This window comes from Scophthalmus maximus, chromosome 17 (genome assembly GCF_022379125.1).
Source record: "Scophthalmus maximus strain ysfricsl-2021 chromosome 17, ASM2237912v1, whole genome shotgun sequence".
Classification (NCBI taxonomy): Eukaryota; Metazoa; Chordata; class Actinopteri; order Pleuronectiformes; family Scophthalmidae; genus Scophthalmus; species Scophthalmus maximus.
Genome location: NC_061531.1, coordinates 13,868,507 through 13,890,343, shown reverse-complemented (window position 1 = coordinate 13,890,343; position 21,837 = coordinate 13,868,507). Strand labels below are relative to the sequence as shown.

Sequence of the window (21,837 nt, the reverse complement as noted above, 5' to 3'; positions counted from 1 at the left end):
TGTGTTTCCTATGTGTTCAAACAATGATTATGCAAATCATGGGGGGATTAAAAACATGGGAATGAAAAAGCATAATGACGATGATTCAAAAAGGAGTTTAATTCTTTTCTGGTCCAGTTGCAAGGATAGTCAAGTTTATGAAATGAACACACAATGTGCTGGCACAAATTTGATAACAAAAGAGAGAGAGAGAAAAACGTTATGACAACCCCAATGCATTGAATGAGTGACTCAACAACTTAACCAAAAAAGACATGAAACTAAACATCAAATGCAACAACTAATGCAAACCAAATAAATACACCTCTGGGTGATGTGGGGACTTGTAGGGGAAAATTGCACAGAATCAAAATATAGTGTTAACTACGATGTACTACTCTTTACAAACACATAAATACAAGCATCCATTTATTTCATATGCACTCCTCCACACACACTTTAAATCAATCATCTACTTTAATTCTTTAAGTGCTGCTCGACACATTGTTCACTTCTCACTCAAACACAGAACTGTTAAGGGACAGTCAGAACAGCTGCACCACGGCAGATGCTGTCGCAGCTGCTGAAGACTGAAAAGGAAGAGAAGAAGGCAAATTTCCCACAGATCTTGTGTTGATTTTGACCCGATCACAAGCAAATGCAGAGCATGGACTGACAGAAAAACTGTTTGGCATTTACATTCCCCCAGTCATACATGAAGGAGTCTCTAAAGATCGTGGGGATGATGAGGGCTGTTACAGTCCAGAATAGTCCTTCATAAAGAAACCTACAGATTATATGCGTGACAGCGAATCATATAATAGGAAACAGACTCATAGTGACCTAAAGGATTTATTAATCCCTAGACAAAAGGTTTCAGGAATTTTCATGTTTGACAATTATGTTTGACAATTGCTATTCATTCTCATTCACTCATTCTCGTCTCAAACATACATCTCACTATTGCTCAAGCAGCAGGCTAGCTTATACATATCTTACAAAGGTCAACTTACTTTTTACAAATCATTGTCAAAAAAAATCAACGTAATCGGCATTTAGTATATATTAAATAAGAACTGATTATCATTTTCACACAGAGCTGTATCCAAGGAATGGTAAACATGATAAAGCCCTCCTTCATGTTTCCAGTATTAATTCTTTTTCAAGATAAACTCAGATAACATTTTAATTCATAATGTTCAAATGTTGAAAGTGAGAAAGCAATTTAAGAGGAAAAGGTCACGTGAATTTCATTCTTCTTTCAGCTCTCAAAGGCTGAAGCAATTTGTCCAGCAAAAACATGTCAAAATAGTATAAAAAAAACATCCAGATGTCTACAGCTGAAGGAGAGTCAAAGTGGAGTGCACAAACTGTGGGGGCACAGGCAGTTCCACTGACAACCACAGTAGCCACCACCAGTGCAACCCACAGAGGAACCACCCACAATGGTATTTTCTCGTCCTGACCAATCAGCAAAAGTACCCCTGAATGGAACAAGTGGTTAGTGTGTGCCCTACATTCATATGAGAGCAGCGTTGCCTGCTGTTCATTTTTCAGCTGAGATCAGAATTGAGAGAGACTGGAGAGTCAAGTAAAGGCAGCAAAAGGAAAAGCAAGCAGAATTGAAAGGGGGAAGAACTACTCTGGCCCAAAATACTGTTCTGTGGGCAAAGGCAGTATGGTCGTCTCCTCTTTTTCTTACCTAAGAGTCACAAAAAAGGACTCTGGGCAGGGCAAGGCATAGGGAGGCAGGGTGCAAGGAAACGTGAATTCTTCATCCCGAGCAGAATCAAACGCATTACATTTTACAATCTAGGGCCAATCAGAAGCTCTTGAAACTAATTTAAATTACAATGGCTGAATGAGTGCATGATTGGCCCTTTGTATTGGCATGGAGAGTTAGATGGATAGTTCCTGGGGTCCAGGTTGATATCTCAGTCATGCTGTCCACTGTTGGACTAACTGTAATAAGTGCCTCACTGGCCAAAATGCAGGACAATGGGAGTCAAGTTGGGAGTCGGTTCCCTGAATGATATCATCCCTACCCATCTTTTGTGTGTCCTTATTTAGGGGTGCCAAGCTTTTTGGGAGTTCCTGGGCGCTTTTGCCAAAAGTGACCAGGGATGGTGAAGGCGTCAACACTCATGGACATGGTTTTGGACGGGATGGCCGTGAACTGCTTGCGGTCAGAGCTGTACTTGTAAATGGACTCTACCATCTCAGGTGAGATTATGCGTGGGCCAATGCCAGTGAGCCGTACCATCTCCTCTGTTTCAGGGTTCATGGTGTAAACTGCTCTGAATTGACAGCTGGTATCTCTGAAGAGGATGAGGAAATGATTGGCAGCGCACTTCTCCATATCCTGAAGAAAGTCAGGGAAAGAAAAAAAAAACACAAGTTATCTGCATCTGAAAACAGAACTCAGTGACTCCCAGCCTAGTTGGGGACGACCTCTTTGTTGGCTTACCTCTACAATCTTGTTTTTCTGTGGTTCATTGACCTTGCCGGCCAGGCAGCAGCGAGTGATAGCATTATGGATGATGAACTTGTTGGACTTAAAGCTAGGCTCCTTGTACAGCTTAGGTCCTGCAAAATAACAGCATTTCCAAATGTCATATACCCAACAGATAGGGTTTGGATTTAAAACAAGAGTCTTGTGCTTTGGAACATATGACTGACCTGTGTATTCTGGGATTGAGGCAGGGGAGGAAATAGTGGAGCCGTTCTCCCAGTCTTTCTCTCCGTTCAGAGCAATCGTTCGTCCTGGTGACAGTAGCCGGGAGGGAGAGTGTGAACGGCTAGAGGAAGTCAAAATAATTAGAAGAGGAAAGTTATCAATTAAACAGTTTTTCATTCACTGTACACCACTGAATAATACTTTAGTCTCATATAATACTTTAGTCTCATAATATTATGATCACGTAGCCCTACTTTAATGTAATAATTTCGTGGAAAAGACATTTTTTACTTTGTTGAGATTTATAATAATTCTGACATTGTTTTCCCTGCATTACTTTATGTGCCTCTCATTTTCCAAGCCATTGTCAATGTGCAGGTTACCTGGGAGACTTCCTAATAGACAGGCCTCCAGAGTCATTAGCCATGGAGGACAGGTTCATGGTTGAGTGGGAGTACACTTTGTTCAGCTTGGTGCCTAGATGAAGGAAAAGAAAAAATTACATTGACAAACCAAATTTGTGTGAGTGTAGGAAGAGGGCATATAAAAACCCAGACAAATGTTTGTAAATATTAGAACTATTTACCCATGAAACCCCTGACAGGGCTATGCGAAAGTACAGAGTCATCTCTGAACACTGTCTTAGGTCTCTGCTTCTTGACACCGCGGACCGTGGTGGGTTTCTGCCTCAGCACCTTGCCCAAGTCTTCCATGATCTTCAGCTGATGTCTCCGTTCATACTCCTGCCGAGTGAAGTCTCCTCTCCGCTGGGGAGTCCCGTCTGGTGGTGGTGTTCGTGATGCTGGAGGGGTTCCTGGGGTCTGGGGTCTGTCCTCACTCTTGTTCGCCCAGCCCTCTATGATCATCCACTGTGGCTTGCTGTAAGTCAATAAAGACCATGTGTTAAATTTCCAATAATCTAAAGCACAAGAGGACTGAATTTGATCATTTGTTTAATTTACTAAGCATGAAATTTTTTTAAATGTAAATCAAATCATCATCAGTTATATACGGCAAAAACAATGACTACAGAAATGTTCCAACTTTACACAACTAACCAATAATTAAATTTAGCATTAGACAAAAAAAAGCTACAGTTGGTCATGGATGCAGAATAAAAATGATCTCACTTTGCTTCTTTTTCCTTTTCCTGCTCAAGTTTGCGCCTTTTCATCTCATCCGCTCTCTTCTGCTGTTTCTCCAGCAAAGCTGCTCTTCGCTGGGCCATCTCATCCTCTGCTCGCTCCATGTCATCCTAATAACAGACCAAAATAAAAAGGGATTAATGCTGTGACCTTACAAAAGCTGGATTGTTAGAATGACACACAGAAACAATCTTTAGTCACCTTGAAAAAGAAACCAACCCCTCCTTTAGTCTCTGGTTCTGTCCTGTCACTCATCGAGTCACAGAAAGCATCAGGTATGTGGTCATCTTCCTCCCCGTCTTGCAGAGCAGATAGCGAGATTTCAATCAGGCTACTGCGTTTGCCATTCAACATCCCTGCAGGGGCATCACTCTCGAAGGAGCACTCTGATGGGGCACCAGAGCTGCAGCCCCCATCTGCAAACCCCTCCTTCTTAGCTGCATGACCATGTGAAGACCCTGCATCCAGGTCCAAGCTAAATATGCTATGGTCGTCATTGGAGCCGACCTCTGACAGGGTGTCATCTGCGGCAGGACGGCGAGTAGGGGTAGGAGTTGGTATAGGAGTCAGTGCCGGTGAGGGAATAGGAGTTGGTCCAGATGAACGCAGGTCATCTAGGCTGCCAGAGTCACCGATAGAGAATGAGGACGAAGTTTGGACTTGAGACTGCAAGGGATTTACTCGACGAAGGTGGGGGATGCGGTCCACGTTCCGAGGTGTGTTGAGTACCCTAGACAGGGATGGGGCCTTAATGTCCAAGGGACGACTGTTTTGGTGGTGTCTAGGGCTTTTAGGGGGCACAGATTGGGCTCTACGATGGACATGAGGAGATTTAGGAGGAGTGGTGTAGTTTGCAATTTTGCGCGATGGAGAAGGAGAGGAGGAGGCTGAATTTAAATCCCGGTTGGATTCTCGAGACATGCGTGTAGGGGCAGGGGTGGAGGTTTTAGGACTGGCTGGAATAACCCAGGATTTGTTGGAAGCTGTAGGTTTTTTCTTGATAAGATGATTCTGCTGCTCAGTCAGCCGCTGCATGTCACTTTGCAAGGAGCTAAGAGCTGCAGTCAACTTTGATACGGCATTGTTATAGTCCCCTAGTGGAGCTACCATTTTTTCACCCGGGGTCCCAGAGCCCTTCTCTCCTGGTGTACCCACATTTTCTTTGGAGTGACTGAACTCTTTGTTCAACTGAAGCCCCCCTTCGACATTACCTTCATTCTTCACTAAGGGGCGCTGTTCATCTTGTTCCTGCTGGTCTTCATCCTCCATGCGAGCTAGCCTTTCTTCCAGTGTCAAGTGAGAGAGTTCTTCTTCTGTGGATGAGGTGCTGACCTTGCCATCCCCTCCTTTCCCTTCACCCTTATCCTCTCCTTGCTCCTTCTTTAACTGCAGAAAGGCACTCTTCCCCAGTCTTTGCCGGTGCTTTGCAAAAATGGCCTCAATGCGTTTCTTCTGGGCTTCGATAGCTTTGCGCTTCTCTTCAAGCCGAGTTCCCAGCTCAGACATCTCATTAGTGAGTTGAGGGCTCTTGTTGGGGCTTTCTTCAGACTTTTGTGCCCATGTGGTCATCTGAGAAGAAGAGGACTCCCTGGCTTTGGGAGAATCCATGAGCTGCTTCTTTTTGCGCTCTGCAAAGCTGGTCAACTTCACACCGCTGTCAGACTCCTCTTTGCTATGGCACCTTGCAGAGTGAGCTCCAGCAGCCGGTGTGGTTGGAGTAGACTGGGCCTTAGGCATGTCTTCTGATGCATCGGAGTCCACACTACCATCTCTCAAGACTGAGTCATCATCTCGTGAACACTCAGAAGTGTTCCTTGTGCGGGGGGTCTCCCTAGACTCTCCTGTCGGCCGATACATCATTCCTGAGCGTGTAGGGGCCGAGCAGCTCATGGCTGGTAAGTTGCTGCTATGTCTCGAACTAGCAGGGTCATCAGGAGAGTGGAGGTAGAACCCATCGGGAGCACCATCCGGGTGTAAACGAGGCTCCATCTTGCTCTCATTGTGGATAATTTGGAGAGCCTCTTCAATTGTAGGCAGCTCTCCAGTTTCACTCCCTACAATGTCATTCTGCTCTGCCAACCCCAGTATACTTGGAGTCTGGGTGGTCCAGGAGGCTCTCTGTGGGCCATTGGTGCCAGATGGTTTGTTAAGCAAATGGCTGAGGTCTTCAGGAGGGGTGTGGGGTACCCGAGTTATGTTTTGGGCTGCTTGGTTGAGTTGGTCTGAGCTTACAGAGCGGGTTATCACAGGGTTGCCCATCACTATGTCCACATCACTGTCCAGGCCAAAAGGAATGCTGAAGGACACTGCTGACAAGGGGCGGCTAAGAAAGAATAAAAAGGGAGTATAAGTACAGTAAGAAAAGTCCAAAGACAGCGTTGCTGAATACATTAATCTTACCTGAGGGGTTTCTTGCTCCATGTCTTTCCAACTCCTTCTATATGAGACATTGAGGTAGACTGAGTCAAAGATCCTGAGTACAATGGGGCACACACACACACAGACATGTGAAGGCATGCACAACACACAGGGATACATAGCACACAGGGATGCAAAAATATCAACCAAACAGCACAATAAAAGGAAAAAATATATATGTACAAAAAGTTTCAAATGTTGATACAACAAAAACACAAACAAGCATCAGGGGAAATAGGTGAATCAGACTGGAAAATTATAAACACGTGCAAAACACTGTAGCTTGATGTAAAGATGAAAAGGCATTTTTAATCTCACCTGATGCTGGGGAAGAGATGGGGAGGAAAGGCCTCTTGAAGATAGAAGGGGAAGTACTGTAAGCCAGAGAAAAACTGTTCAAACAAGTGTATCCAAAGAATATATCAGACTACTACAAAAGCAAAAAATATTGAGGGAGCTTCAGTACCTGTTGCCACTCAAGCTAATTGGCGTTACGGGTGTGGATCCATCTAACAAAAAGAAATCTTCCAATGAGATATATTCAATGTCATGACCTTACTTGTAGGATGTCAAAGTATTTGCTAAGCAACACAAAATTTGTGACACTTACCCAACGTGTTTATTGGCTGAACAAATTCTGGCCTTTGTACTTCAAACCAGCTGAGTAGTTCTGCTAGGAAACTCAGCAAGTTGCTCTAAAATAAATCACACAAAATAAATCAAGGGGAAAATACAGTACTTACTCAGTATTTTTTGTTAATGTGTCATTCAGTTGACTGATGTTGGGAAATAGAATGTAAGTACCTGAAGCTCCTGTGGTGTATATAGCATGTCCTCCAGTGCCAAGTGACAGCAGCCCTTCAGACAGTTGTCACAGAATTCACGGATGAACTGCAAGTTGTATAGGCTGTCTGCTACAGACAGGCAATCCTTCATACAAACATCTTAGAGAGAGAAGAAAAAAAAACATTATAAAAACTAAAGTGCTACGGTAAAGTACTAGTAAAGTGTTAAAATAATCAGAAAGTACAGTACATCTTCATTTTCACTCCACAGAGTTAATTGTAAGTGTGTTTGTTGGTACCTTCAAGTCTAAGCAAGCCAGGACAATAGTAATGTATAACAGCAGCAACAGCACAACCACTCGACAAGTCGCTGACTTCATTCACCACTGGAAAGATTGCCATTTGTTTGGAGAGAATTTTATCCTTCCTGTAGCGGGGCTAGAAAAACAAACAAAAAGAGGGCACAGCAAATCAACAACAATCAATCCATCAAATACTGCAGAAGTTACATTTAAAATGATTTTGTGAAATATTAGGCATGTTAGTTCATGTTGAAAACCACCATCAAAGTCAGTGATTTCCAAACAAAGGCCGTCACTAAGTCAAAATGCATTTTGAAAAAAACAAAACAACTGCTGAATGTGAGGAAGAAGAAAAATAAAGGTCATGCTGAATATGTACAAGAGACGGGTTGGATGAACAAATGAAAGAATTAAAGGGAGTGACGTTCAGAGCAGAAAGAGGGACCGCTTTGTCAGGATAAACTAGGACGGGTAAGGGTCTCAGGAGACGAGAGAAACAAAAAAGATGTCTCAGATACAACTAAAGTAAAAACAACACACTGTCAGCAGGGACCAGCTGACTGGAAGCCTGTCTCTGTTAACAACCCCCCCCCCCCCCCACGAACTTTTCACACACAAACACACACCTCGGGTCACAACCCTAACCCCACACATCCAACCAGAGGAACCAGTTAGACATTTTACACTTTCAAGGCCTTCTTGAGTACCATTTGTGATTCATGCTCCACTCATGTTTCGACAAACAACGCCGTTCACGCCCATGTCATGCCCCGCCCTATGACATTTATGCTGTGACGTGCAATTCAATTCATCGTAGAATGTGATGCACACCAGCATGCTCACACCAGCATACGGAGAGAAAAAAAACACACCTGACCATCAGGTATTTGCTGATAAATTTGATGAAGACACTGGAGGAATGGAGGGACAGGGGGAAGGAGCAGAGGAAAGGAGGGAACTTACAGGAACAAGCTTCCAGTACCAGCGAGTAGGACACTGTCAGAGGAGGAGGAATAGGAAATAAAGGAAGACGGGAAAGTGGAGAACAGGTACACAACAAGAGGTATTAAGCCTACAGTGGAACAACTAGACAAAGAGAAAGGGTTGAGATGATGGTAATTTCTACAAGACAAGACAACCTCGTTGACAAAGCAGTGACGCTGCCCTAAATTTATTGTGTCAACCATTCTTGTTATGCTAGAGAGCAGAGTAAGAGTGGGCGTGGGCCTGCAAGTGCGACAAAACCAACAATATGAGCTTAATAGACAGATGCTTTTTATAGCACTGAATACATAATCTCAGAGAGATGATCATGCGTGTTTGGATATAATGATGTGTGACAAGTGATAGAAATACACTGGGTGTGTAAAGTAAAACTCACAGAGGGTTGAAGAGGTTGGGGCTCTGTAGCCTCAGACGATTCATTCTGGGATCCTTCAGTAAGTACTCTCAGCTTCTGGTTTAACTGAGAGTATGGCAAAAAGACAATACAGTTAATACACATGTGTATACATATTGAATTATAGAATTACAGCATCCTAATGGCTGAGGCTAAAAACACACTGGGTAATCTACAAAAGACATGTTAGGAAGATGGAGACATTTCTGACAGGGCACAATAAAGATGTGTGCTTGTCTCTCTCTGGCTTGCACTTTACCCCGTTAACCCAATGAAGTAGAGCATCTTCCCAGCTGGGAGCTCCACCCAGCAGCTCGGCAGAACCACATGTCTTCACCGCAGTCACCGTCTCCATGGCTCCCACTGCCATCAGGGCATCGATGACTGATAGGTGAGCACCCTGCACCAATCACATGGAAGAAAGAAGAGGAAGTGTCAGTGGTGGGACCAGTCACAGTAGACGCCAGGGAGCCCAACAACATAAATCAATTACAGCTAACACAATAATGGTGGACAGTGACATTCCTACTGCTCTAGCAGAACAACACAGATCACCTCATCTGTTGCAGCGCTCCTAAGATTTACAAGCAGCATCCTCTAGAGGTCACCAGAAGCCAGCTGTGAGTCAGCAGAAACACTAACAAGAGCTTGCAACACACACACACACACACACACACACACACACACACACACACACACACACACACACACACACACACACACACACACACACACACACACACACACACACACACACACACACACACACACACACACACACACACACACACACACACACACACACACACACACACACACACACACACACACACGTAGATGTGGGTGAACTCTGGACCTATGTTTGTCCAATCATTAAATCATTAAAAGAGCCAATGGACCTGTAATACGATAACACGCATGTTCCCAGACTGACGTTCCTCAGCTGCTTTCCCTTAGTGAGCCATCTCAGCTCAGTGAACTATTGCTTTATGACTCATATGGATGAGACTGCAGGATAAAATGAGGTGGGGTAATTAGATCACCAGGAAGCACAACAAAGTACAGCATGTGTTCCACATCTTTTCTATGAGGGTGTTTCTTTACTGACATACTTGCACACACGTGCAACAATCAAACAAAACACTGTTTATATTTATATTTCCCATTAGCAAGCATTTGTATGGAGTAGACTTGTCCTCATACTTGAGACCTTTACTGTCTTCACTGCCAGAGCCTTATTAAAATGCACCACCAACATTATCAGCTCAGTCAAGAGAGAAGAGCTAAACTCTATAAACCTGTTAGCTCATTAGAGGTTGTGCGTTATTTGTGCCATGGAGCTGAAACCAACAGTTGTTTATATGTCTAACCTCCACAGTGTTCCAAAATGATTCAAATGTTTCAATCATTTGAATGTGCATTGTATTGACAGAGACAACTTGCAAATAACATTCATTCTTGGGTTTATTCATGATAGCTCTTCTGTTTTTTGACCTTTTTATCCTACTCCAGTCTATATTTTCAATCTTTCTCCTCTAACAGTCTAACTGTATAACTTTAAGTTGCCATCAAATAGCAGAACTGGGGCGCCACTCGCCTCACTACCAGCTAATTGCAACAAGCCCCTTGTTATAATAATTAATTCTGGCCAACAGAAGAGACGGGCAAGTCACAAACAACACATTCCTGTCAAGGGGCCACTCCTACAAACTCCAATCTTCAGTTTTGAGCCTAATCTGTGCAAATCAGTGCCTGTTCCCTTTTACTACTTAGAAATTCCACTTTAGAGGCCAGACATTCTTACCCTAACCTCTTAGGTTGCCCCTGATCAGGGCTGGTGGCAGTCCAGCTGCACGCACAAGCCATGTCTGCATGTCTGCCTTGTCAACCCTGATGTAAAGTGCTGAGCTGGACAGAGCCGGTGATGGGTCGAGCAGGGCAGGCTATATGCCAGCAAAGGCTTGTCAGATAGCATTGGGTGAAGCTCTCTGAATGTGCAGCAGCCAGTCACTGGGAGCTGTGTAGCTCTGGCTGGCCTGTCCTCCCGACTGTGCTGCCAGGACTGGAGCTGCTGCGTATACTGTACGTATCTATCTGATATAGGGTGTTCCCAGTCTGACCATTACATAGCAGTGATCTGAAACATGGTCAGGCTGGATGTAACTTAAATTGTATCATATATCAACTTCTACACAGTGAATATATATCGTAATATCACCTTGAAAAATTCTATCTTAGTCTCTTAAACAAAACAAAAAAGATCTTGACCTCAATGAGAGTTACTAATTAAATGAAGTCTCTACGACATCTGAGCCCCACAACATGGGACACTGATATTTAGCTAAATTCTGCCTGGTACATACTTGCATTTAGCCACTAAGTGTAATCATAGGTTGGACCTATTGTCAAAGTGTGAAATGAGACAGGATGGCTGAGAGAGAAAGAACGAGAGAATGACAGACAGATGGGTGAAAGTGGCTGACCCTGTTGTCATACTGTACAGTAATTAATCAGAGGAGACAAAAAAGAGCAGAATGAAAGGGGGAGAAGGGGGGGGCTGCTAGTGGATTTCCCCTTGCAGATCCAGGAGAGCTTGCTAAGCTAAATCACAAGTCTCCCTAATGAGAGGGGAGAGAGGAGCAACACACAGCACAGAGACTGCCAGATCACCATAACAACCAACTAGCTGACCCACAATGCATCTCAACACAAGCCTGACCGCAGCACTGCTCCGTGCTTCTGGCTTAGCACCGGCTCTCTGCTCGGAAACATCCAGCCGGCAAACATTTAGCAATCTGCAAACCAATGTGACAAAGAGGAAAAACGAATACCGAATCAATTAATCCTGTCAACATTAAATCGTTATGGCTCTATTTGGCAAATCTGCTTATATAATCGTGTCAACACATTTTGCCAAACAAAGACTACAGTTATTTTATGGATCAGTAAGTGAGATTACAGCAAGGGCAAAACCTGATTATGTCTGAAATATGACTTAACCCCATCCCCCTACCCTGCCTGGTGCCTACTGAGGGGGAGACAAACAGGGATCTGGCAGGTCTGGGGCCCAGCACAGGGATTTTGCACAGGAAGTTATATGATTGTATGAATGCTCATATGAACATGGACTGTAAGCATAAGCAAGTAAAACCAGTCAAGAACAGCTTTAAACCACATTTGTTAAACATAGGGAGTAAGTATTTAATTACTACTCCACATCAGCTCCCAAAGAAGAACAATTTGTGTAAAATGATGGTTCCTCACATTCTGATGTTGATTCAACTAAGCTCCTGATGCTCACATGAGCAGAAAGCTGCCAACACAGCAGTATGATTTAAATGTCAGTGCATATCCAAAGACAACAGAGGACACGAAGAGGGTTAGCTGCATTATGGCTACATAATTTACTTTGTCACTATGGGAACAAAAATGCTTAATTTATCCAGTGCGAACAAATTTCGGCATGTTTGAAATTTGGCATGAACTATCCGACTGTCTCAACCAACAGTAGATGTAGCAAATTAGTTTCAAGTGTGATGTTGTGAGAGATGTTCGGTGCATGGTGAGTCAGTGGTCATCTCTGGCGTGTCATCTAGTCGTGGATGATGACGTTCAGTCTGGATCGCAGATTATCTCTAATCTTCACAGATCTTTATCCTCAATCTCAGGAGTGATGGGGGCTGGGCTACAGGGGAATAGGGTGGAGGCAGCTGAAGGCTCCATTGCTGATGCCCACTCCAAAGAGGCCCAAGGATGGACCATTTACAGAGCTTTCTTTCCAGCATAACCCGAGCCTGTAAAGACTCTGGTGCTAGTTTGGGTTGAAAGAGCAGGTTCACTGATATTCTGTTTCAAGAATTTCATACCGTCTAGAAGTGTGTCAAACACATTTTCGTCAATAATTATTTAGTAGTTGGATTATCGAATTAAAGTACCTACATTCTTTTTTCTTTTTCATACAATTGCAAGATAACATCATGATTAATACATTATACATAGTTTTTAATATTACTGTCAGTACCATGTACACAAGCATGCCCAACATGGATGTTTCACAAGACACCACAAATGTATATAAACTAAATCCACAATTGCTAGAAATCCAACAAAATTCTTAATAATAAATATATTAAGGTGTCTTTAAAAATGTATTAAATTACAACAACAAAATACTAAGAACAAGATGAAATCCAAACACATCTTGTCTTTGCTTCAAAGCCTGTTTATTTATGATAAAAAATTGATTGTATTAAGACTTGACCTATCTCATTACATACAATTCAGAGGAAAAGGGGGCTCACTTTCCACTTGTCCTAGATTGTGCAGCTCACAACATTAGTTTCTTTCCCTGAATATTTTTGAATCTAACTATTAACCCAAGGAATTTCAAGGTCTAGAGCAAGGGACAAACAAGAAATGCTTCTTCCTCCTGTAGCAGCAGCTTAGAGACTGATATTATTGTGTCTGCTTTTGCCCTACTTTGATCATAGCACCAAACGTGTAGTTTTATAGAGAGCAGGTCACTGGCACGCTGTACAGACACTGGTGCTGCAACCCAAGCCATCAGGGACATCTTTATGGGTTAGGATAAGCCCACATCCCTGGATTTATACATGAGCCAAATTTCATAATTATTTGCAATAAACAACATTGGTTGCAAGTCGCATGATCGACCAATAACAAATCAAAAGTCAAAACAGCGCATGTTTGGACAGACTGACAGGCAGAAGTGTTTACCTGTCAGCAACAAACATGACTCGCTATACTTTTACGCAAATGTTATCCTGTCGTTTGACACAGATATGCGAGGCTGTATTATACAGCAGTGCTGCAGCAGATTGCTGCTGCTCCAAAGCCGTTTACTGGCGAAGACCCACATTGATGCTCCATCCTTTAATACTGCTGCAGCATGACCCACTTTCCTCGCTTGCCACACTGTAGGTACAGTGCCAGTCAGAGGCAGAACAACTCAAGACAGCAGCCCAGGGCCAAGCAACAACCGGAAGACTCATATACCAAGACAGCAAATGGCAAATGCAACAGTAACAGTAACCAAATTAAGATTTTCATGATGGTCCATAGTCTGCCCTGGAAGCAACATCTGCAGCTTAGGTGCACACTAGCAGACTAGCACACCCACACACGCACACAGAAACACACAGACATACAGTGTCATTGGGCTGTTTCTACAGACGCTGTAGCGATGATGATCATAATGAAATTGTGGTCTTTGTTACGTTGACTTTTACCTTTTATTCTTGTGCTTTTAAAAAAATTATGTTTTGTCATTGTTGGTGTTTGGGTGTGAAGTGGAACATCTGTCAGTGCAGGTGGTTAACTCTCAGAAATCCTACATGAGCAAGCAGGTTTGTGGTTTGGAAAAAAAACAGTTTGGACCAAAGGACAGTATCACTCCGCATTTAGTGCAAGAGGAGGGTGCATGTGACATCCTTACTTTACTTTAATAGTGTCACACCACAAAAACACCTTGTATACGCATGTTCAGAGATGGCTGGGGAAATGCAGTTGTTATGCCATTTTGTGATGAAGATAGAATTCCCCCTAATTTAGACTACTACGATTCCCTAGAAAACTAACTTGAGTGAGAGAGTGAGAGAGTGAGAGAGAGAGAGAGAGAGAGAGAGAGAGAGAGAGAGAGAGAGAGAGAGAGAGAGAGAGAGAGAGAGAGAGAGAGAGAGAGAGAGAGCGAGAGCGAGAGCGAGAGAGCGAGAGAGCGAGAGAGAGAGAGATCCTTTGTGAAGTGCTAAGAGGACAAACCGGTTTCTCTTGACTTTACTCACTAAGCCAGCTCACAGTATTCTCTCAAACCAGTATCTAATGTTCCGCCAGAACTGTTTAGCCATTGTTCTGGTCTGGACCATCTATTGTATCTAAATTCTCCCTCCCTTGTGTCACCATTACTGCCCTAGTACCAGCAGCTGGATCCACTCATCCTCTCAGATCAGCTGGGGCAGCAAAGGAGGATGGGGGTGGGGCTGAATGAGTGGGGGTCTTTTTGATGTTCTTTAATCCCTCGAATCAAAGCAAAGCAACCAAACCCACAGAACTAATTCTCAGGCAGGCTCCTGGATAGTAGAGCATCTGGTTTCACTGGGAGGTGACATTCACTTCCTAGCATGATAGACAAATTTGAAGCAGTTTCTGACATGGTCTTGAATCCATTCATGCAGGCCACGGGCCACAAAACTTCTTGCCAGGCCAGTGCAGCATCATCACCGTTGTGTTCACTGTTCACATTACCTATGAAAATTGGTTAGTCACTACATAGGCACCATGATATTACCATTTTGATGGGTTTATGACGGAGGTCTGCATCAGTCACTAGTGTGTCCTTGTCTTTGGAGACTATGCCTTTCTGAGTGAGGAGCTCCAGCAGGGCAATGTTGTCTTTGGGCTGCGCCTCAGCTCCGGTGCCCCCCAGTAATAGGCTGTAGGTGCGGCAGTAGAGTTCGGAGGACTGCAGAAGGCGGGTGACTGGCGGTTTAAGGTGCTCCTGCTCATACTGGTCACAGTAGAAGGGTTCACGCAGCTCTGCGGGGACATTCTCTACCAAGAGAAAAAAACAAAACATACACACAGTGTTTGAAATATTTCCAGAGCAGTGGTGCTACTAGAGAAACTGGTGCAGAATTTACCCATTTGTTGAGCGAGATGTATGAATAAGGTTAAGTTCAGAATGCCAGGTTCAATGCGGGATGAAGACAGATGGTATATAACCTCAGTGTATAATCATATGATTGAGAAGTAGCAGTAAGGTCAGTGGGTCATGTTATCAGATCAGATGCCAACACCTGCAGATTACAAGATTATCTGCCACTTACTTCTTCTCTCATTTTTGTACTTAAGCTTCAGTGAAAGTTTCAGATCTTGACAGAGATATGTAAACATCAGAATCAGACATCAGTAACCTGATTAAAATCTATAACCTCAAAACTTTCAAAAATCAAATAAGAAAACTAAGTCTGTTTCAACTCTGAGAAAGTGTAGTAAGGCTATGTCACACAATAAGTAGATAAAAGATTGCTAAATAATCTGTTAGAGAATGGCAGACAGAGCCTAAAAAATTATCCTAAAAACACACACTTGACACACCCTCCAGGAAACAGGTTTGTCTGCAAAAGAGATCAAACCAGAAGGAGCACAATAGCCTATGCCTCAGTGTAAACGTAATGGAATAAGCTTCTCACTATTTTAAAGGCCTTCAGGAAAAAGTAAATACCAGCAGTTTGCCTGAAAAGAGAAAGGACAAATGTAATGGTACTGTGTGTTTATGAGTGTCTAAAACTGTTCCAACAAAGAAACGGAGGGGTTACTACAAGGGAGGTGTCACTATGTTGTTGCATCATTATTAGAAACTGATGAAATAGATTTGCTGACATCAGACAGCAAAACATAGAGCTTCAGAGGTGAGACAATGCCTTGTTTCCGTCTCTCTAGATACTAAAAGAAATTGTCAGTCACGCTCCATGGTCCACTTTATCACTGTGTACCAAGACTACAAAAGCACACTATACTGATGCCACATGTCTTAGGTTCATAAAGCTACATGATACAAAACGAATCTTCCAGGTTCCAACGATTACGTTGTAGAACGAAAAAGGAAAAGGCAAAAAGGCAAAGGAGAATGCAAATGCTACAACTCAGTGAAATGAGAGAGATCGATATGAGCATGATTTCCCTAAGGGACAGTCGGGCCATGAATAGTGACTTAGTGTGTCATATACAGTATATCACATGGAAAAACCTACAAATTTGTAGCTGCAAATCTATACACAATTTTCCAAAAGTATACACCTGGACACCAAAAGATTAGATGGCACAACTAAGAAAAAAAGGAATAAATAAAAAAAGAACAAGAGGCAATAAAAAGAATGTCAAGATGGCCTTAAGTGGAACTAAGCCCAAGCAAAAAGTAGAGTGAGGCCTCCATAATTCTGTCATCACTACATCTCCAGGGGAATATTTAGATTGAAAACACAAGCTTTTGTGTTTGCATAAACTCTAGCAACACCCTCTCTGTCACCTCTGCGGTTCATGGGTCAGTGCTTATCTACTGGGCTGAGTAGAAAGGTAAAAGTCAAATGTGTGCAAAGATTATTAACGCTACCACATTATTATACTGGCTATGCAGGCTGATTCCTCTTCTAGTAAGTTAAAATAAGCATTTCCCGTCTACCAAGGAGATTGTGACCCAGAGATTTAATCCCAACCACCAGCGGGAGTGCCGCGCTGAAGCCGTCCCTGACCTCTTATCTTCTTGTGTGGTAAGAGGTCAGCAGTAAGCAAACAGACTTTTGTTTCTACAGCAGTGCCACATTATTGTTATGATGGACCATTATGCACAATATTCTATATAAATTAGCTTTGCTCTTGCCAATCGTGGCTGCAGTGAGTTCAGATGTGTTAGCTGCTGTCTGTACTGACCAGCATAGCTTGATAGCCTGCTGATAAATAGAAGCCATGTGTGTCCTTCTACGTCACTGACTGATTGAGCTAGCACGCTGGTTGGGTCACAGACATTACTACATGTGTGTGTGACAGTAATCAGAAGGAACAGAACAAACACATCCAAACAAAGATTGGCTGAATACAGCCACAGTTTAAACCAACCCGGCTCCTGTGAGAGCAAATCATTAGACCCCAGGATCCACCCCCTGAAACAGTAATCATTTGATGTCAAGAAGGTTTGTCACAATAACGCTGAGCATCAAGTAGCTCTCTATAATAACATGACGCAGCAGTTTGCAAATCTCTCAGTATTTGACAATCTTACCTGTCAGGCTGCTTACTGGGACCCTGGCTAATATCAAATATTTCACAAGGGCTCAAAGTATATATGAGCAGGAAGTTCAAATGACAGGATTTGAACTGGTTCCACCCCCATGTCGTGTTTAGGCATTGGTTCATACTTGCCCAATTAAAAATTTAGTCTTTTGACAATTTTTTAAAAGTCAATTAAAGGGAACATTTAGCAGAATAAATAACTCTGCTATTGCCTGTAACTTCAAAATCTCTCTCACAGGAAAACTGAGGTATAAACATTCTCAACATGCGGTGGAAGGGATCAAACACAGATGATTATCCGCTCCCTTTTTAAGAACAAAGCAGGCACTATATTGTTGCCCCAAAATCTAACATTGGTGAGAGGGTCTATGCTAACACCCTAGCTTTCATGTGACCAACAAGTTCAGAGAAAAATGCTGATGCGAACATAAATGCTAAACTACAGCTTTGGACAACATGGACAAGACCCGAAGAGATTGACATTGGATCTCTCTACATGTCAAGACTGTGCTGCTCCATTTCCCTATACATTAACAGGTCCACTTGCAGCGTCCCTAGCAGCCGTACGTATGTGCCCTGTAAATCATCACCACAGCCAGCACTCTAGTATGATTTAAGCACAGCAGACATAAATTGCATTACAGGGTCAGTGTACACACAACCACATCCTATGGACAGTATGACTATATTATAGGTGCTTTAATAGACTAACAGAACAACACTGGATAACAGAGTAACAACGTATGCATTCGTCTTGCGGAACTGTCCTAAATGTAGACACCAACTTCCAAGCATATCTGTTTATGTTCTGTAGCTTACCCTGAACTTTGACCTCCATGTGTGATGTGGAAAGTGACTTCTCACGGTGTCACTATCTTAAAAGACACTTTGCAACTCAGTTACTGTATAAAAGGGGTTAACCTTGGAGGAGCATACAGTACATCAATATGACTTCCTACCTCTTGAGTAAACACTAATTGCAAGAAAACATCCTCCTTGTGTCCTTGTCCCTTGTTGACTCACCATGGTTAAAATGATTGGGAGTGGATGACTAATCATTCCAATAGGATTTCAGTACAATCCAAGCAGCTTTCTAGCTAGATGGGGCTAACACGCTAAGGAAGCACAGTGTTTGGAACATGCAGGTTCAAGGTGGTTTGGTTTAATTGCGAGAAGAAGAAAAAAATCAGAAGACACCTATGACCAAAACGGACTTTTTAGATGGGCCATACGCTGTATTTGTAAGTGGTAATTAAGCTGTTTACAGATGGACACAGAGGCACGCAAACTGAATTGTGGACTAAAAGGGAAAACTGAAAAACTAAATTAGCAGTAATCCTATTTATGAGCATGTCATTTCATAAGAGTATGTTTCTTCCAAGCCTACAAACGGGTAAATCAGGAGTTTCTGGTCTCATTCCGGTGAAGAAGCACAAACTAGTTTGACCCACCCTCAAATGATGTGTCATCTGTCACAGCAACTACAAGGGCAGATCATCAATTACAACTTGCCTAACAACTTTTTCTTTGCGCTGAGTGGAAAAAACTATACTTCAATTATATGTCATGGCATTAGAAAAAGATCTTTAGATGGCGTTTTGATACTGAGCAGCCACATGTTCACAATGGAAGTCTTACAACACATGTAGCCAAAATCCAAAAAATGTAGGAGTGAGAGGGAGGGAAAACAGTAAAGCTAATTTCTAGTAAATGAGAATATTTAATTAGGACATTTTATACTGCTTCTTAACACTGTTATGATGAAGCTCCAAGCATACTGTCACTGGATGGATGGACGGATGAAACAGAGTCTATAGGGGACGCCTACTTTGTGTGCAGTGTAGTGCTAAAGCAAGCAGGTGTGTGGATGGTTCAAAAAGGATAGTTCAGAGTTTCCTTGGATAAACGCTGGAATGATTGTTGCAGGTCTTATACTTGAGCATTTAAAGAATCTGTCATGGTCAAAGCATTATGTTTGCAACTGTTATACTCGGGCAACAATTAAAGAAGGTTAAGTTAACATTATGGGTTTGGCTGTGTTGAAGATGATGGTAACAGCTTCTGTCTTTGTTCTCTGTTGTACAAGCTTTGCAATATTTTTAGATTAACAATAGTATATCAGGCCAAGTTTAAGTTAATTTGAGTGTAGCCTAGAGCCTTTTTTAATAATGTAATTTAGTCCCTTGCCTTTAACATTCCTCGACTAAAGAGCTGAGATGTATAAAGTATGTGAACCATTTGAAAGACCATTTTGTGTTGCAAAGACTGAGAGTAAAAACTGTGCCTCTTGTCATCCTTGGGTTAATTGACCTGGAAGAGCTGGGGACCAGATGACCTAGTCTGGCTCCTGTTGTCCATCTGAGTATCTGGGAAGGGACTTGATGATGTCATCTTGACTTTGCAGGAAACTATCAGTAAGGCCACTGAGTTGATTACGATAAAAACTGCACATCTACACAGCCTTGGTCTTCATATTGCTGGAGCTTGGCGTGGAGTGTGACTTTGCCCAGAGGGCGTGGTTGAGGTGCTTCACAGAGCACAGACAGCAGCCTGGGGCCTGAGGATTGTGTAACCTGTTTTTTTGTCATTTTGTTTAAGTCAAACAGGGGGAAGTCTGTGTTTACAACATTAACAAGACAGTGGACATTCATTTACATGCACAACTCCTTTGAAAGTCAAACATTTAAGGAAAAGGAGCATGTCATGGAGCCTAATTCGAACAGGACTGATCTGGTGTCTTCTTTGTGACATCTCATCTAGGGCTCTGAAGCAAAGAGACTTGTTATCACCTCAGGCTCCGAGCTGACGCTCTCCAACTCGCACTTCTCTCAACACACCAACCAGCTCCGTCTGTCCTGTGATAGGTGTGCCCAAGTCAACCAAATGACCCTGGTGGGGGGGGGGGGGGGGCTCGAATGGTTTCTCACACCCGCCTCTTGAGGTGTGCTGCCCGGGGACATTGGAGGAGAACCCCTGGTAAACTGCAACGGCACATAAAACAGTGCGCGCGTTTGAGCCACCCTGTGCACATTCGATCCCCATCGAGAATTTGCTGAGGACCGGTGCTTCACACCGGGGACTGTCAATTCCGCCACAAGAAAAGCATCTACGCCCCATGTTGCGTATCGGAAACAACAAGATGAACAACATCCCCAGCAGCCTGAAGCCCCCGGCGGACAGAACTACGACAAACTGGGTAATGCGTGATAAGGCCCGGGGAGGAGGCCTGTTCCTCTGCAACACACACACACACACACACACACACACCTATAAAATGTGACCACCCATTGAGTGAGAGAACAAATGACATGTCACAAAAACACAACGCACACAGCTCATGGGCATATGCTGCTCTTTGTGATGAAAATCGCTGAGCTATACACACACACACACACACACACACACACACACACACTGCAGTTCCCCCTACGTGCATGTGCTTTACCCTGCTGAACAGAATATAAACACAGACCGGGAGCACAGGGGAGGAGAAGGGGACGCCGGGCCTGTAGCCTCCACCTCGAACCTACCTGCAGAGCCGTACGACTTCGCCAGCAGCCAGCCGACACTTGCGCAGATTTTCGCTCTAGTACAATCGTACGAGTCCAAGGGCTTTATCTCCGGGACCGCAGAAGTCTTCCTCATGGTAGGAGAGTCCACCATGGCGAAAAATTGGGAAGCGGAGCTGGCAAAAAGAAGGGGGGGGGAACAAAACAGGCTACAAGACAGTATAAAAATATTCAAGCAATCATTCTCTCAGCGCTGTGCTCCACACGACCGGGGCTTGGATTACGGATGTGGAGACGGGGTTTTGTCGGGAAAATATCCGTCCCGGCAGCTGCTTTCAGGCCAGTTAAAGTCCTCCTCTGTGCGATTTTGGGGGGAAAATAAATCCCGGTTAAACTGTGCCGTACGACCAGGCAAAGCCCCGACCCGCCGGGTGAGCGCAGAAAGCCGGACTATTCCTCTTCTTTTTGCCCTTCTTCGTCCGCATTGCTGTGTGCGCCCAGCTCACTGTGCGGAGCTTCGCCGAGAGACCCGCCGGTGACTGACGACCAGGTGCTCCACACAGACATCACGCACTCCGTCCCGCCGTCCAATAGAAATTGAGATTAGGTCAACGAGGGCGGGACCATCGTGTGTGAACGCAGGCAGCAGTAGAGGTGTGGTAGGATTCCTGCTACAGGTGCACAGTTCCGCTGGCACACAGGTGAACGCCTGGAGGGGCGCTTTTTTAGACTGGGAAGGTCAACCAGCTAAAGGTGGCCAAGTGATAGAAATGTTACCGCAGAGCAAATATTAAAGTTGTGCTCCTTTGTGTGTAAAC

The 21,837-nt window shown here is 43.6% G+C and overlaps 1 protein-coding gene across 3 annotated transcripts; it reads right to left on the bottom strand.

The window, feature by feature from the left end:
• Positions 1–75: 75 nt before the first annotated feature.
• camsap3 (calmodulin regulated spectrin-associated protein family, member 3) lies at positions 76–21,570 on the bottom strand. Of its 3 annotated transcripts, none has more exons than XM_035614729.2 (18): positions 21,041–21,570; positions 15,010–15,272; positions 8,965–9,105; positions 8,688–8,771; positions 8,270–8,302; positions 7,304–7,442; positions 7,024–7,163; positions 6,830–6,914; positions 6,686–6,728; positions 6,538–6,593; positions 6,202–6,274; positions 4,003–6,124; positions 3,787–3,911; positions 3,243–3,535; positions 3,040–3,133; positions 2,659–2,777; positions 2,447–2,565; positions 76–2,341 (listed from the first exon to the last, which is right to left on the bottom strand). In XM_035614729.2, the coding sequence occupies exons 1-18, from the start codon at positions 21,171–21,173 to the stop codon at positions 2,042–2,044; spliced, it is 4,362 nt and encodes a 1,453-aa protein (XP_035470622.1). In that variant the 5' UTR covers positions 21,174–21,570; the 3' UTR covers positions 76–2,041. The 3 variants fall into 3 exon arrangements, with proteins under 3 accessions (XP_035470622.1, XP_035470624.1, XP_035470623.1); XM_035614731.2 differs by having other exon boundaries at positions 6,202–6,238; XM_035614730.2 differs by lacking the exon at positions 8,270–8,302 and having other exon boundaries at positions 21,041–21,569.
• Positions 21,571–21,837: the final 267 nt, after the last annotated feature.

What these genes read in the sequence shown, in the direction of transcription:
- camsap3 (XM_035614729.2), bottom strand. Translation starts at nt 21,173, where the DNA reads ATGGTGGACTCTCCTACCATGAGGAAGACTTCTGCGGTCCCGGAGATA. An exon ending in CATCTCTTCCCCAGCATCAG is followed by an intron (nt 6,275 to 6,537) that starts GTGAGATTAAAA and finishes CATTGTACTCAG; the next exon opens with GATCTTTGACTCAGTCTACC. An exon ending in TCTATTAGGAAGTCTCCCAG is followed by an intron (nt 2,778 to 3,039) that starts GTAACCTGCACA and finishes GACTTCCTCTAG; the next exon opens with CCGTTCACACTCTCCCTCCC.